This window comes from Miniopterus schreibersii, assembly GCF_964146895.1.
Source record: "Miniopterus schreibersii genome assembly, chromosome: 7".
Taxonomy (NCBI): domain Eukaryota; kingdom Metazoa; phylum Chordata; class Mammalia; order Chiroptera; family Miniopteridae; genus Miniopterus; species Miniopterus schreibersii.
In genome coordinates this window covers 23,337,244-23,350,095 of record NC_138108.1, presented here as the reverse complement: position 1 = coordinate 23,350,095, position 12,852 = coordinate 23,337,244, and the positions used below count along the sequence as shown (strand labels likewise).

The following is a 12,852-nucleotide window of genomic DNA, read 5'->3' as shown; positions in this document are numbered from 1 at the left end:
AAAACACACCTGCCCCTGCCCTGTCACTACCAGCTCAGTGGGACATGTTCCTCCTCCCTGCATCAGGGCCTTGGTTTTCTCACCAGAGCAATGGAGATGATAGCAGTCCTAATAGCAAAAGATTAGTCTATTTTTAATAATAATTATTGCAATTATCATTAGTATTATTATTTCCAGCTCTACCCAGTTTACTCCAGCAGGGAAGGTGACCTAATATACTGAGACAGTCAAATAATTTGGAAAAAAGCAGGGTAAAAATACATGCATACATGCATACATACATACATAACATACATGTGCGTGCATATACATATGTACATATATGTGTGCGTTTTGTATGTACATATTCACCTACTTGTGTACATACCTATGTACATAAATACATGAATATGGCCTAGCCCCTCCCTAATTTAAAAAGCCAAAAAGGGTTAAAAAAAATAATAAACTTTACACTGTGCAACTCCAGGAAGAGAGGGTCCCAGAGCACAGCTAGCTGCTGCCGTTAAGCACCCCCTAGAGAAGCATGACCTGCATCTTGTTCAGAGCAAAATCTCGCTCGAGGAAAATGTGCAGAGGTCGGTGCAGACAAGAGGAGGCAAGCCCAGGGTAGAATTTTTCACTACTTTCCCTAAACTTACACTTCTTAATCTCTTTCAGATTGCAAAAGCCCATGAAGAATGCATCAGCCTGTCAGCCACGGGATATTTCAAGTAAAGGATGTTTTTACTTTGGTTTAGATTACACTTAGGCAGGGATGGCGGGCACTCATCAATCAGACACCTGCAGAGCACAGGGGCTCTGCCGGGCAGGGTCCGAGTTAACCCTTCAGTCATGGACCTAGGAGAGCGGAAGGAGAGCTAGGGGAGGACCAGGGACCCCTTGGGGCCACAGTGTTACCAACCAGGAGGGACAGATACTCTTACCCATCCCAGTAACTGCATGCTGAAGGGTAGGGCCCAGGCACCAGTGGACCTTCTCCCTGTGTCTGCAACTCTGATCACCGCGGCCCCCCTTGTAGGAGAAGGTGAGAGAGGCCTTCAGCCGCCGGGTGAGAGCTCTGCTCATTTCCAGGACCCAGAGCGCCACGGGTGATCAGACCACTAGGGGGAAGTGCCTTGTCTTTCACTCCCGATTTCTCTTCTCAGAGGCTACCAGACATATGTGGACTGGAAGGCAGAGGAAGGTGAGCCTTTTCCATATTATGTTTACGGCGCATCGTGTTCTGAGGTTGAAGTCGACTGTCTGACTGGGGCTCACAAGGTAAGGAGGGACATTGGTGTTCACCATCTTCAAGAGTGAGCATGAACGTGGATGTATTTTCTATGCTGTCAATTAACATGATCCTGCCAGTGGAGGAACCAGGGACAGGTATATAACTGTAGTAAAGACTTCTTTTTAAAATAACATTTTCCATTATATATTTTCTCTTGGCACAGCTCCTTAGGACTGACATCTTCATGGATGCCGCTTTCAGCATAAACCCAGCCCTGGACATTGGGCAGGTATGTGGTACCAGACCACCCCACAGGGACTTTTGGTCAGTTCCATTCAGAATATTATTTCGCAGAGTTCTCCAAATGTTTATACCTTGTGCAAGTACTCTGCAATATGTATCAGATATTACACACATAAAAATAGGTAAAAAATTGAAAGAAAATTCAAGAAAATGTTAGCAACGGTTGTCTTCATGTGGCAGAAATATATGTGATTTATCCTGCTTTATGATTCTCCATGCCTTATAATTTTTCTTCAATGAACATAATTAATGTTTATAATTAAGGAATATTATATAAAAATACATAATAATAAAGCTCTATTAATATTCATATTACTATTGAATTTTAATAGACTGAACAATTTAGAGAAATATAAGGAAAAAAGAAATGCTTAAAAACACTATTTCTCCTCTTGCTGAATTTCTTTTATCTCACAAGCAGATAAATTAATGCACCCAAAATCTTTTTAAACTTTAAGTTAAAACTTTTCCAGCTGTTGGTATAGCTGTGCTTCTTTTCCCCTCGCCTTATTACTCAAAGTAGGGCCAACAGACCAGACCTCAGAAAGCTTGTAAACCAGTGAGAGATGGAATGGAGAGAGGGAGAGAGAGAGAGGGGGGAGCAAAGAAAATGCCCCCTGAATGCTACCCTGATGGGGGTTCAAATGCAGTGAGTCTGGAGGAAGCAGTCCCTAAACCCACCCAGGGGGGCAGTGGGAGGATTCAAAAGGCTCCAAAGTGTCAACTATTCTTCAGCTCAAACTTGGAGAATGAACAGGTGTTTGCCAAACAGACAAGCTGAGGTGGGGAGCAGTCAAGAGAGTCAAGAGAAACCACCTTTACAAGGAATTGGAGGTCTGAACAAATCTCATGGGCTTGGAGAATCACCCAGAACTTGACAAGGGTTGAATCCCTGAAATGTGGGGTACCTTGGCAAGAAGATCTAAGGATGGGGCCAGGGAGGAGGGCAGGCACGAGATCCTGAAACACCCTTTGTAAAGTTCACCACAGTGCTTTCAAGAATGGCTTACTATGGTTCAGAGCTCCCTTTTCAATCACATTGGGAATATTTTCAACCAACATCATATGTTTATAAACTGTGAGAATTTTGCCTCTAGATTGAAGGAGCATTTATCCAAGGCATGGGGTTGTATACCATAGAAGAACTGAAATACTCTCCAGAAGGTGTGCTTTATTCTCGGAGTCCAGATGATTACATAATGCCCACTGTCACTGAAATACCGGAAGAGTTCTATGTCACTTTGGTGCGTTCCCGAAATCCCATAGCCATCTACTCATCCAAGGTAAGAACACAACACTTCTCTATTAGTTTGCTAGGGCTGCCATAACAAAATACCAGATGGGGTGGCTTAAGCAACAAAGATATATTTGCTCACAGTTCTGGAGGCTAGAAGTGTGCGATCAAGGTTTGATTTCTTTGGAGGTTTCTCTTTGACTTGCAGATGGCCATTCTCACTGTGTCTTCACATGATCATCCTTCTGTGTGTGCACATGTAGATGCCTGTGTGTGTGTGTGTGTGTGTGTGTGTCCTAATTTCCTTTTCTTATAAGCACACCCTAAAGACCTTATTTTAACTAAATTACCTCTCCAAAGACCTTATCTCCAAATATAGCCACATACTGAGGTACTAAGGGTTAGGACTTCGACATATGAATTGGAGGGGAGCACAGTTCAGCCCATAACACCCTACTCCTTCATGAAATAATGAAACAGACCCCTGAATTTTGCTTACTCCTTGGAATTGCAGATCCAAAAGGGAGATGGGGGGAAAAAGCAAACTCATGGCAGAGTGACACTCACTGCCTTCAGAAACCCAAGTAGAGTCTTCAGTCTTGAGAGAGATCATGAAACATATTTAAATTAATCAAGTCAAATATCTTGGTTCATGAGGCTAAGTACCACCATGAGATAAAACTGAAGTTGTAGGCAAATTTCACCAGACCAGAGCCTTCTTCTCTGCACCCTTCCCAGATGTCCTCCAGACTCAATTCTTTCTTGCTTCCACTGCCTCTGCCCACATCCTCCCCAAGTCAGAATGAGCTTTCAAACAAGTTTCTCATTGAGGACAATTTGCTCTGAGGTGTTAATAGCCACCGATGTAAGAGGTGTTGACCCCGCACTCCCTGGCCATGAGGTCTAACTGGCCCATATAGACTTAGAGCAAAGATTCTCAAACATGTGCACAAAAAACACAACTTCTCCAACTTAAGTGCTAATCTGAGCCCACATCTGACCAGACACATGGCAACTTTGACCTCAGATTTTCAGGAAATTACCTCTGTTTCTTAGGATTAGATCAAAGTCAGGAGGAAGGTGAGACTTTCTATATGAATAGCCCCTATCTCCACTTCTGCACCAGACTTTGGCTAGGGATATCTCTAAAGACTGTCCTGACACAACTCTGCCTCTTTGGGGCTAGCCCCCTCCCTGCCGGTTCTGCTCCAAACAGGGCACAAGACCTCTCTGTTCTCACCCCCTCCTCCTCACCTCAGAGGAAACCCTTTCTTTCACCAGCTCCACCTTTTCCTCCACATTTGCTTCAGAGTAAAAACCACAGCCTGGGACAGTCTTTATCTGCTTTGGGCCCTTTGTCCCATCTCTCTCCTAAGGCCCTGGACACAGTCCAAGGACCAGACTACTCTGAAGGCAGAAAGAAGGAAAATGAGTATAAGAAGCATTGGTGAGAGCAGCACAATTTACAATAGCTAAGGTCTGGAAACAGCCCAAGTGCCCATCAGTAGATGAGTGGATAAAAAGCTGTGGGACATTTACACCATGGACTACTACGCAGCTGTGAAGAAGAAGGATCTTGTACACTTTGGGACGGTATGGATAGATCCGGAGAAAATTATGCTAAGCAAAATAAGCCAGGCAGAGAAAGACAAACATCACATGATCTCACTTATATGTGGAATCTAAAGAACATAATAAACTGATGAACAAAATAGATTCAGTGACATGGAAGCATGGATCAGACCTATGAATCTCAGAGGGAAGGAGGGGTGTGTGTGGGTGGGGAGAGATTAACCAAAGAATCTATATGCATATATGCACAACCCAAGGACATGGACAATAGTGTGGTGAAGGCCTGGGGAGGGGGGAGGGGTGGGGTGAAAGGGGTCATGGGGAAAAAAGGGGACATTTTGAACAATAAAAAACAAAAACAAAAAAGAAGAAGAAAAAAGAAGAAGCACTGGTGAATTATTCAAAATATAATGTCCTCACACTGTTAATTCAAAAGCATCCATCACATGCCAGGGAAGTTAACATATATGGAAACTTCAACAGTCTACTCTCCAGAAGGAATCACCTCACTGTCTTTCAAGTTCAGCTACAAAGATTGTGGTTCTTTTGTTGTGGATTTGAGTTAAACACCGTGGTACCTGGGATAAAAATTGCTGGTCTAGAGGCCAAGTTGGAGTACCCTAGAGGCACCAAGGGCTTTGGTCTTCTTGATCTGGGTGAGGGAACAGGAGTTTTTAGCTGCCCTGCTATCCTGATGTCCTGGGGCATTTTCATTAACCACTCTAAGGATGACCCACACTCAAATCGGCGTGGGGGGAATGGGTTCTGGCAATTCAGATATATCCACTCTGAGGGTTATAAGGCCAGAAGAGGTGAGTGTGTGCATGAGAGTGCACATGTGTATATAGTTAGTAGTTCTAGATGAACTATGCATTTCTGACGGCCTTCTGCCCTCCTTCTCAGGGATTGGGTGAGGCTGGAATGTTCTTGGGATGCTCCGTGTTTTTCGCCATCTATGATGCAGTGGCTGCTGCCCGAAGACAGAGGGGGTTGACCAAGAGGCTCACCCTAAATAGCCCAGCAACTCCAGAAGTGATTAGAATGGCTTGTACGGATCAGTTTACTGACATGGTAAGGGTGGCGAGGAATTTCAGGTTCTTGGTATGAATTTGATAACTGTGACAGAATTATAAAGTAAGTTCATCTTTTCCAAAGGAAATTCTCTTTTTTCCTCCACTTGCTACTTCCTATATGCTCCCAAAGCAACTGCAAAGTGGGCGAACCTCTTTGAATGATGTTTTAATTGTTTCCAGCCCCAAAGAAAAGCACACTCAATTGAGTGAGTTCTAATAGCAAATGGACGTGGTAGGTATTTCTTTAAACATTTGATCAAAATGCACTTCATGTGGTGTTTTAATTACCTCAATAAACAAATTAGATTAAATAGATATCTGATCTGGTAAATTATTCGGAAAGTACCTGTTAAACAAACTAATATAAATAATTTAAATGAAAATATCAAGTCACTAGGCACACATTAAAAAAACATAGTTTTAATTTTCAGCTGCTAAAAATATATCTAGAACTTTCAACAGAGACTATTCCTATATTCACCTGCTCACGGCAGACCTGACTGAGTCTGGTATAAAATTAGATTGCACTTTATGCCTTTAAAATTACAGAGCTTCCGAATAAGATGCATTTTATCCCAAACATAAGTTTATGAGAATGAGGAGATTTATGACTCAAGGTTAGAAAGAAATATGAAAATTATAAGATTTTGGTGAGAATAAAATGGACATTGACTTGTTCTTTTTCAAAAAATCAATTTTTCTTTTGAATTACAACTTTTTTTATATAACAACATTTTTTAAAACAAAAAAGACACTTATTATTCTGAAACAAACAGAAGCTCTGGAGCCCAGGGCAGTCTAACAATGCCGTCAGGCCCCAGGCTGCCCCATGTTCCTGCTCCACTCTCCTGAGAGCGTGGCTTTAATGTCATGGTTACAGGACCTTGGCTGCACTCAAGTGTCATGACTGAGCTCCAGGCAGGATAAAGAGACAGAGACAAAAGCCTAGATGGACACACCAGCAGAATTAAGACCTCTTTTTTATTTTCAGTGGCTCTGAATTTCAGCTTTTATTTTGCTGCAATGATTAAACAGATTTTCTTCTTTGACCTATTTCATACGTGTTCTTTTTTGTTGTTTTTCAGTTACAGTTGGTATTCAATATTATATTAGTTTCAGGTGTACAGTACAGTGGTTAGGCATTTATATATCTTATGAAGTAAACCCCCATAAGTGTAGTACCCAACTGACACCATACATAGTTATTATGATATTATTGACTATATTCCCCATGCTGTACTTTATACATTCCCGTGACTATTTTGTAACTACCAATTGTACTTCTTAATCCCTTTACCTTTTTCACCCAGCCCACCAAGCCTCCTCCCATGTGACAGTCATCAGTTTGTTCTCTGTATCTATGAGTCTGTTTCTGTTTTGTTTGTTCAATATAGCAGCATTGTATTAATAACTATCTTCATTCTTTTGATCTTTTTCAGATTCCCAGAGATGATCCTTCCACATTTACACCTTGGTCCATCCATGTGTCTTAATCTTATCTTTTCCTAAGAAAATGAAAGAGTTTATGATTGACCTTAAAATTTTCAAATCAGAGCAATATATAAGGTGTCTCCCAAACATCAAGGATAATTTGAGCTTTTTTTTTTTTTTCTTTAATCCTTACCTAAGGGTATGTTTTTATTGATTTTGAGAGAGAGAGAGAAACATTGATGTGAGAATAAAATTCTATCGGTTCTCTCCTGTACACACTGACCAAGAATGGAACCCCCAACCTATGTATGGGCCCTGACTGGGAATCGAACCTGGGACCTTTGGTGTACTGGATGACTCTCCAAGCAACTGACTAGAGCAATTTTAACATTTTTAAATTACTATCTGTAGTTTTGGCCACTGCATGGTCATGTTTTAGGATGCAAATTTTCACCAAAATATAAAATAAAGAATCAAGATTCTTTTTGTTTGCATTATCCTGAAGATCTACAGCATCATGGGTGTCTTGTCTTAGTCCATTTGGGACTATAACAAAATACCACAGACTAGGTGATTTATTAAAAAAACAAATATTTATTTCTCACAGTTCCAAAGACCAGTAAGTCCAAGATCAAGGTGCCAGCAGATCTGGTGTCTGGTGAGCACCTGCTTCCTGGTTCACAGACTGCTATCTTCTCACTGAGTCCTGATTTGGAGAAAGGGGCTAGGGAGCTCTCTGGAGTCTCTCTTATAAGGGCACTAATCCCATATATGAGAGCTTTGTCCTCATTTCATTATCTGGTCACCTCCCAAAGGCCCACCACATGATATCATGTAGGTTGGGAGTTAACATATGAATTTGGAGAGGACACAAACATTCAGACTGTAGCATTCTACACCTAGCTCCCCAAAATTCATGTCCTCATATGTAGGCAAATTGCTCTCCAACTGTGAACTTGTTAAATCAAACGTGTTATGTGCTTCCAAAGTACATGGTGGGACAGGCATGAGATATGCATTCCCATTCCAAAAGGAGACATAGGAAGAAGAAAGGAATGGCAGGTCCCAAGCAAGTTCAAATTCTTAACTCTTGATAATACTCCCCTTTGGCCAGATGTTCTACGCTCCAGGCTTGTGCCTCATACTCACTCAGACCAGGGCAGGAAGGGCTTAGGCAGATGATTGGGCACTTCTGACCTAGCCACACCAATGTCAAACTTTCTCCATGCCCCATTCACACCCCAGGCAACCAAGCTCTCCTCCAGATTCACAGTTCTCAGGCACTGGAGAGGATGCCTCTCTCACACAGCCCAAGGCCTCACTGGTGCTCAGATTCCCATAATCCCAACCTCTGGCTCCGCAGAGGCTGAATGATTGGAGTTTGGAGAGAAGAGGCCTCTTGTCAATATGGTTGAGAATAGAGGGTCTAGAACATGGGCATTGAATGACCAATTCAAGGGTCTTAAAAAGTGCCCCACTCTTGGTCTGCTCACCTGTGCTCCATTTTTGGCTTTTGAAGAGCTCACAAGAGACAGCAGCACACCAGGGACATGGAAGTGTAGCCAGTACTTTTCCATTTACATCAGCAAACAGGATTTGTTACAATTCCTTCCAGAAATAGGTTTGTTTGGGTTGTGGGAGAGGGCAGTGTCATTTCCAATATTCTGACATTGGATAAAAGGGCTCTTTGATGTAACTAACTCATAAGACCTTTCTTATAACAAATACACAAACCCCTGAGTCAGTAGATGGGAGTGTCTCTCATCCACCAGAACAATCCATTTAAAAGTAAAGAAATTCAGTCTTCCCTTTTCATTAAAGAAAAAAAAACCAGTGGTGGTTTTTTTCCATTTTCTGGAATAAGATCTAAGAGAAACACTTGGCGGAGACAGCATCCTACCTTCATACTGTGGTCAGCCCTTTGCTCGATCTGCTCTGAGTGATTTTTATACCTAGTTCCCAGAGTCCTGGAGTTTCTGAAGGAGAGAAAACCCCAGGACTTCAGGCCTCAGCCCCAGCCCACTCAACTAAGTAGTAACCTTTCTGTTTAATTTGTTCACACTTCATAAGATTTCATTCAAACAAAAGTTTTCCTGGTTGGAACAAGTTTGAAAACACTCTTGATAGTCATTCAAGATCAGTGTCCCAGAAATTAACATATTTGGTTCCCTTAATCCAAAGCACTTTTGTATCTTATAACTCTAATACCATAATCTGATTTTAGAACTCTAAGACTGTTCTTCTACATTACACGGTTGCATTTCATGTTGACACTGGAGGATTTCTTCCTATAAATATTGTGAAACACCATGATCTGTGTTTCTCATTTCTACTCCTGTAAATGGGAAGCATGTGCTCTTTGTGTTCACTGGTTTCCCTCTATTAAGGGGCAAAGTGAAATGGTAAAGAGATTGTGGACCCTTAAAAACAACCCCTATATCATTTCTTCCCTAAATGCAAGCAGCCATAAGAAAGGCCGTGGTCTCCATTCTCTTATTCCCCAGCCTGCCCTGCCTCCATTCCCAATTCTCCCAGAATCAACTCCTACTCATCCTTTAGGACCAACTGTCCCTTCCTCAGGCCCCCCCTGATCCCTTTTGCCAAAATAAAGCTCATCTCCCTGTTCTATGTTTCTCACAATGGTAAATATTGAATATCATGTTAGTTTTCCCTTTTATTAACCATTAACTCCTTGGAGGAAAGAAACTTGTAGATCTTGTTTTTCACTGTGCCTCTACCACTTAGCATACTGCCTGGTGCAAGGTGGATGCTCAATATCTACTGCGTGAGTGAGTGAATGAATGGATGGATGGATGAGGCCTTCTTCATTTAAAGTATTTTAGATAATTAGTCAAGCATTTACTAACCCCTGCAAAGAACAAGCTGTCATTCTTGCTGACCATTGTGGGGGATACAACTAGCTATTCTAACCTTCAGGAGCATATTACCTAATTGGGAAAATAAGACACAAACATTGAAAAGATAACCAACTAGTAGTGGCAAATAAGAGATTAGTTTTCCGGGCTCCTGCTTTATTAAATGAAAAGTAAAGAAGTGATTGTTTGGATCTGCAGTTGTTTTTCGAAGGACGGAAGGTAGGTTTGATGCTGCTTTTTGATGGTAAAGAGGGAGGGAGGGCAATCACAGCGGGACAGGAACAGGGTTGTTATCTGCAGACATGGAAGAGCCTCTTCAGTCACTCGACAAATGCTTATTTGGCATTCACTCTGTGGCAGGCTCCATTCTAGGCCCAGGGATGCAGTCACGCCCCTGCCTTCATGGAGCTTATGTTCTAGTGGAGAAGGCAAATAAGGTGAACAAGAACCCGCATCAGGGAGTAATGAGAACTGTGGAGGAAATGAAATGGGGTGGTAGAAGAGAGTGTGACGGAGGTGGGTAACCAAAGAAGAGCTCACACCCAAATAAGAAGGCACCAGCCATGCCAGAGTCTGAGAAAAGGGAAGGCAAGGCAGAATACATAACATGCACCAAGACCTAGGGAGTGAAAGAATTTAGCACATTCAAGAAGCAGGGAAAGGGCCAATGTGGCAGATAATGAACAATGTGGCAGAAAGTGGATGAAAATGTGCTCAGAGGAGGGGGTGGGGCCAATCCCCAGGGGCCTCCATGGAAAGCTTTTGGAGTTTTGTTAAGTGTGATGGGAGAACAGGAGAAGGTTTCAAGTAGGAGAATGGTTTAGGCAGAAGAATGATGACAAGAGTAGTTTGGCTGGAGCAGAGGATTCTTCCTGAAGAGCCAAAGAGTCTGAGGCCAGAAACGGGCAGGTTTTGGAGGGCTTTGCACACTGGGCCAAGGAGTTTAGTTGTCATGTTCTAGGCCTCAGAGAGCTACCGGGGCTGCTTTTAGCAGAAGTAGCATGATCAAAAAATCTGACCTGAGGTCCTGCCTTATTCACATTATCACCTCCAACTTCCCCTCTCATAACCCTGTTGTGGATTTATTTATTCAGCAACTTTATAACACATATGAAACACCCACACACACACACACTCAAACATGTGCACATTTACCTGTCAAGTTGTTGCCTTGACTAGATCACTATTTCCAATGGACCAATCCTGGGGTGGGGAAGAGGCAGGAGGGTATAGAGGGGCAGGGTGGGTGCAACACACCGCACCTCCGCTTTAGGGCACAGATTGGAATTGTCCACATGATTTCCCATAAGGAGACTTTTCTGCAACTAGAATAAGGTAAGAGTTGGGGAAAGTGGGAGATCCACTTCTATCTCTCTTTGAGAAGAAGAAAATCCATCCAGGATGTATTCCTGGGGCTGAGGCACTGTACAAAGTGGGTTTAAGCTTAAATGGTTGTTTACGGTTTTCACACTGAGGCCCTCCACCTTCAGAGAAAGCAAGAAGAGGTTTTGAAGCCAGGATTGGTGGGAGGCAGAGTGAGGCATGAGGTAAGAGGCGGGACCACACAGGTGCCCTAGACTTAAAAGGCAGCGAAGCCAAGGAGTCTCCACCTCTTGCCCTACTCTCTGGGACTCCAACTGCCAGCTTCCACACAAGGAAGGATTTCAGTGCTTGGGCCTAAATCCTTTGTGCTCAGTTCTCCGAGGCTCACACCAAAGAGCATTCCCACCTAGAGCTGTAAGGCAAAATCTATTTACAGGTGCAATGCTTTGCCTGTTGAGATCGGATGAGTTGGTTTTCTTTGTAAACGGGAAGAAGGTAAGTGTTGGGTGTTACCACCATGGCTCAAGACAGCAGGAAGCTACTAGCTTGAGGGGAGCCTTTGTGGCCCATTTGGGTTGAAACCCCTCCAGTCAGGGACAAGAAGCCAGGGACTGGAACCCATATTAATTTGGCTTGTTCCCCACTCAGCCACAGCTCAGCCTCTGGGATGTGGGGTGACAGTAAAGCACTGGGGTCGATCCAGTGTGAGACAGCCTTGGTTCCATTCCAGCTTTGTCATTTACTGTATAAACTTATGAGAGTTATTTCTCCTCTCTGAGCCTCAGAGTGCCCAGCCTCAGAATCCACCTCCTACTGCGATTGTCCAGATTAAAAGAGAAAGGCTTCTTTCACTGGTTAGGAATCCTCTCAATGCTTGTAAATCATTTAGCACTGGACCTGATATACCAGAAGCACTTCTCTAGTAGCATATCTTGATCTTCAAACTCAGGAGAAGAAACAGAGCTTTCTTTGTTTTTCTCTTTATCAACTTAATTTTTCTCCTGAGGTTCCATTATACAGAATTGGTTGAAATGTAATTGCAGTCAGTTTTGAGTCCACTCTTTCCTTGGGTTATGGCTAAGTTCCAGGAGGAATTTATATGACAAGGAGAGGGGGCTCTCCCTTTGTCAGTCTCCCTGGCATCTCCCTTCCAGTCCTTACCATCAGTCCACACAGGCCACTAGTCAACTCTCAGTGCCCTCTGCCAGGACCCTCCTCTCCTGAGTCCCTATCAGTCTCTTAATGGAACCATTCTGTAGATCCCAAGGCATGTGGCTTCTCTGGGGTCTCACTACCTTTCCTCCAGGGCCCCTCAGCCCTCCAATCCCACAAGCCTAATTGGGATTTGGTCATCCACCTGCTGCCCACCCCAGCCAGGGCTTGGCTTAAGAAAAGAGATAGAACAAAGAACCTCTAAGTTCTGATTATTTCCCTTCTAACTCTCTATCCTGTATCCAGTCTCCACAGCCAGCAACCACCAGACATTCTTCCAAAACTATCACTTATGAGCTGAGTCCTTACTCCCTTGTTCCACTGCCCTAGACTTCAGAGGCTCCTTCCTCTATTTTCTGTTCCACATGCCCTCTGAGTCATGAGCCCAAAATGAAGTGGCTGCAACTAGAACAGGGAATAAGTTAAGAGCTGGAGAAAATATAGATGGGTGTGGTGGAGAATGGAGTTAGCTAGAGAATAAAAATATTATCCAACCACATCCTCAGGAAATGTGTTTGAAGGACCTGGGGTGGGAGTAAAGGCTGACAGAAGAGGGCTTCTTCTTTTGTTGATTAGGGGCCCCCTAGAGATCCAGAAAGCAGTTGAATTTTATTA

The 12,852-nt window shown here is 43.1% G+C and overlaps 1 protein-coding gene across 1 annotated transcript in view; it reads left to right on the top strand.

The window, feature by feature from the left end:
- The window catches only part of LOC308559315 (aldehyde oxidase 4-like), a gene marked incomplete at both ends in the record, with an annotated part of 58,574 nt that extends 51,686 nt beyond the window's left edge, over positions 1-6,888 (top strand). The window contains 6 exons of the mRNA XM_081141925.1: positions 658-710; positions 1,146-1,260; positions 1,437-1,502; positions 2,614-2,799; positions 5,226-5,393; positions 6,835-6,888. Coding sequence (XP_080998051.1) covers positions 658-710; positions 1,146-1,260; positions 1,437-1,502; positions 2,614-2,799; positions 5,226-5,393; positions 6,835-6,888 — 642 coding nt within the window. The remainder of the gene's footprint in view (positions 1-657; positions 711-1,145; positions 1,261-1,436; positions 1,503-2,613; positions 2,800-5,225; positions 5,394-6,834) is intronic.
- Between the last annotated feature and the right edge of the window lie 5,964 nt (positions 6,889-12,852).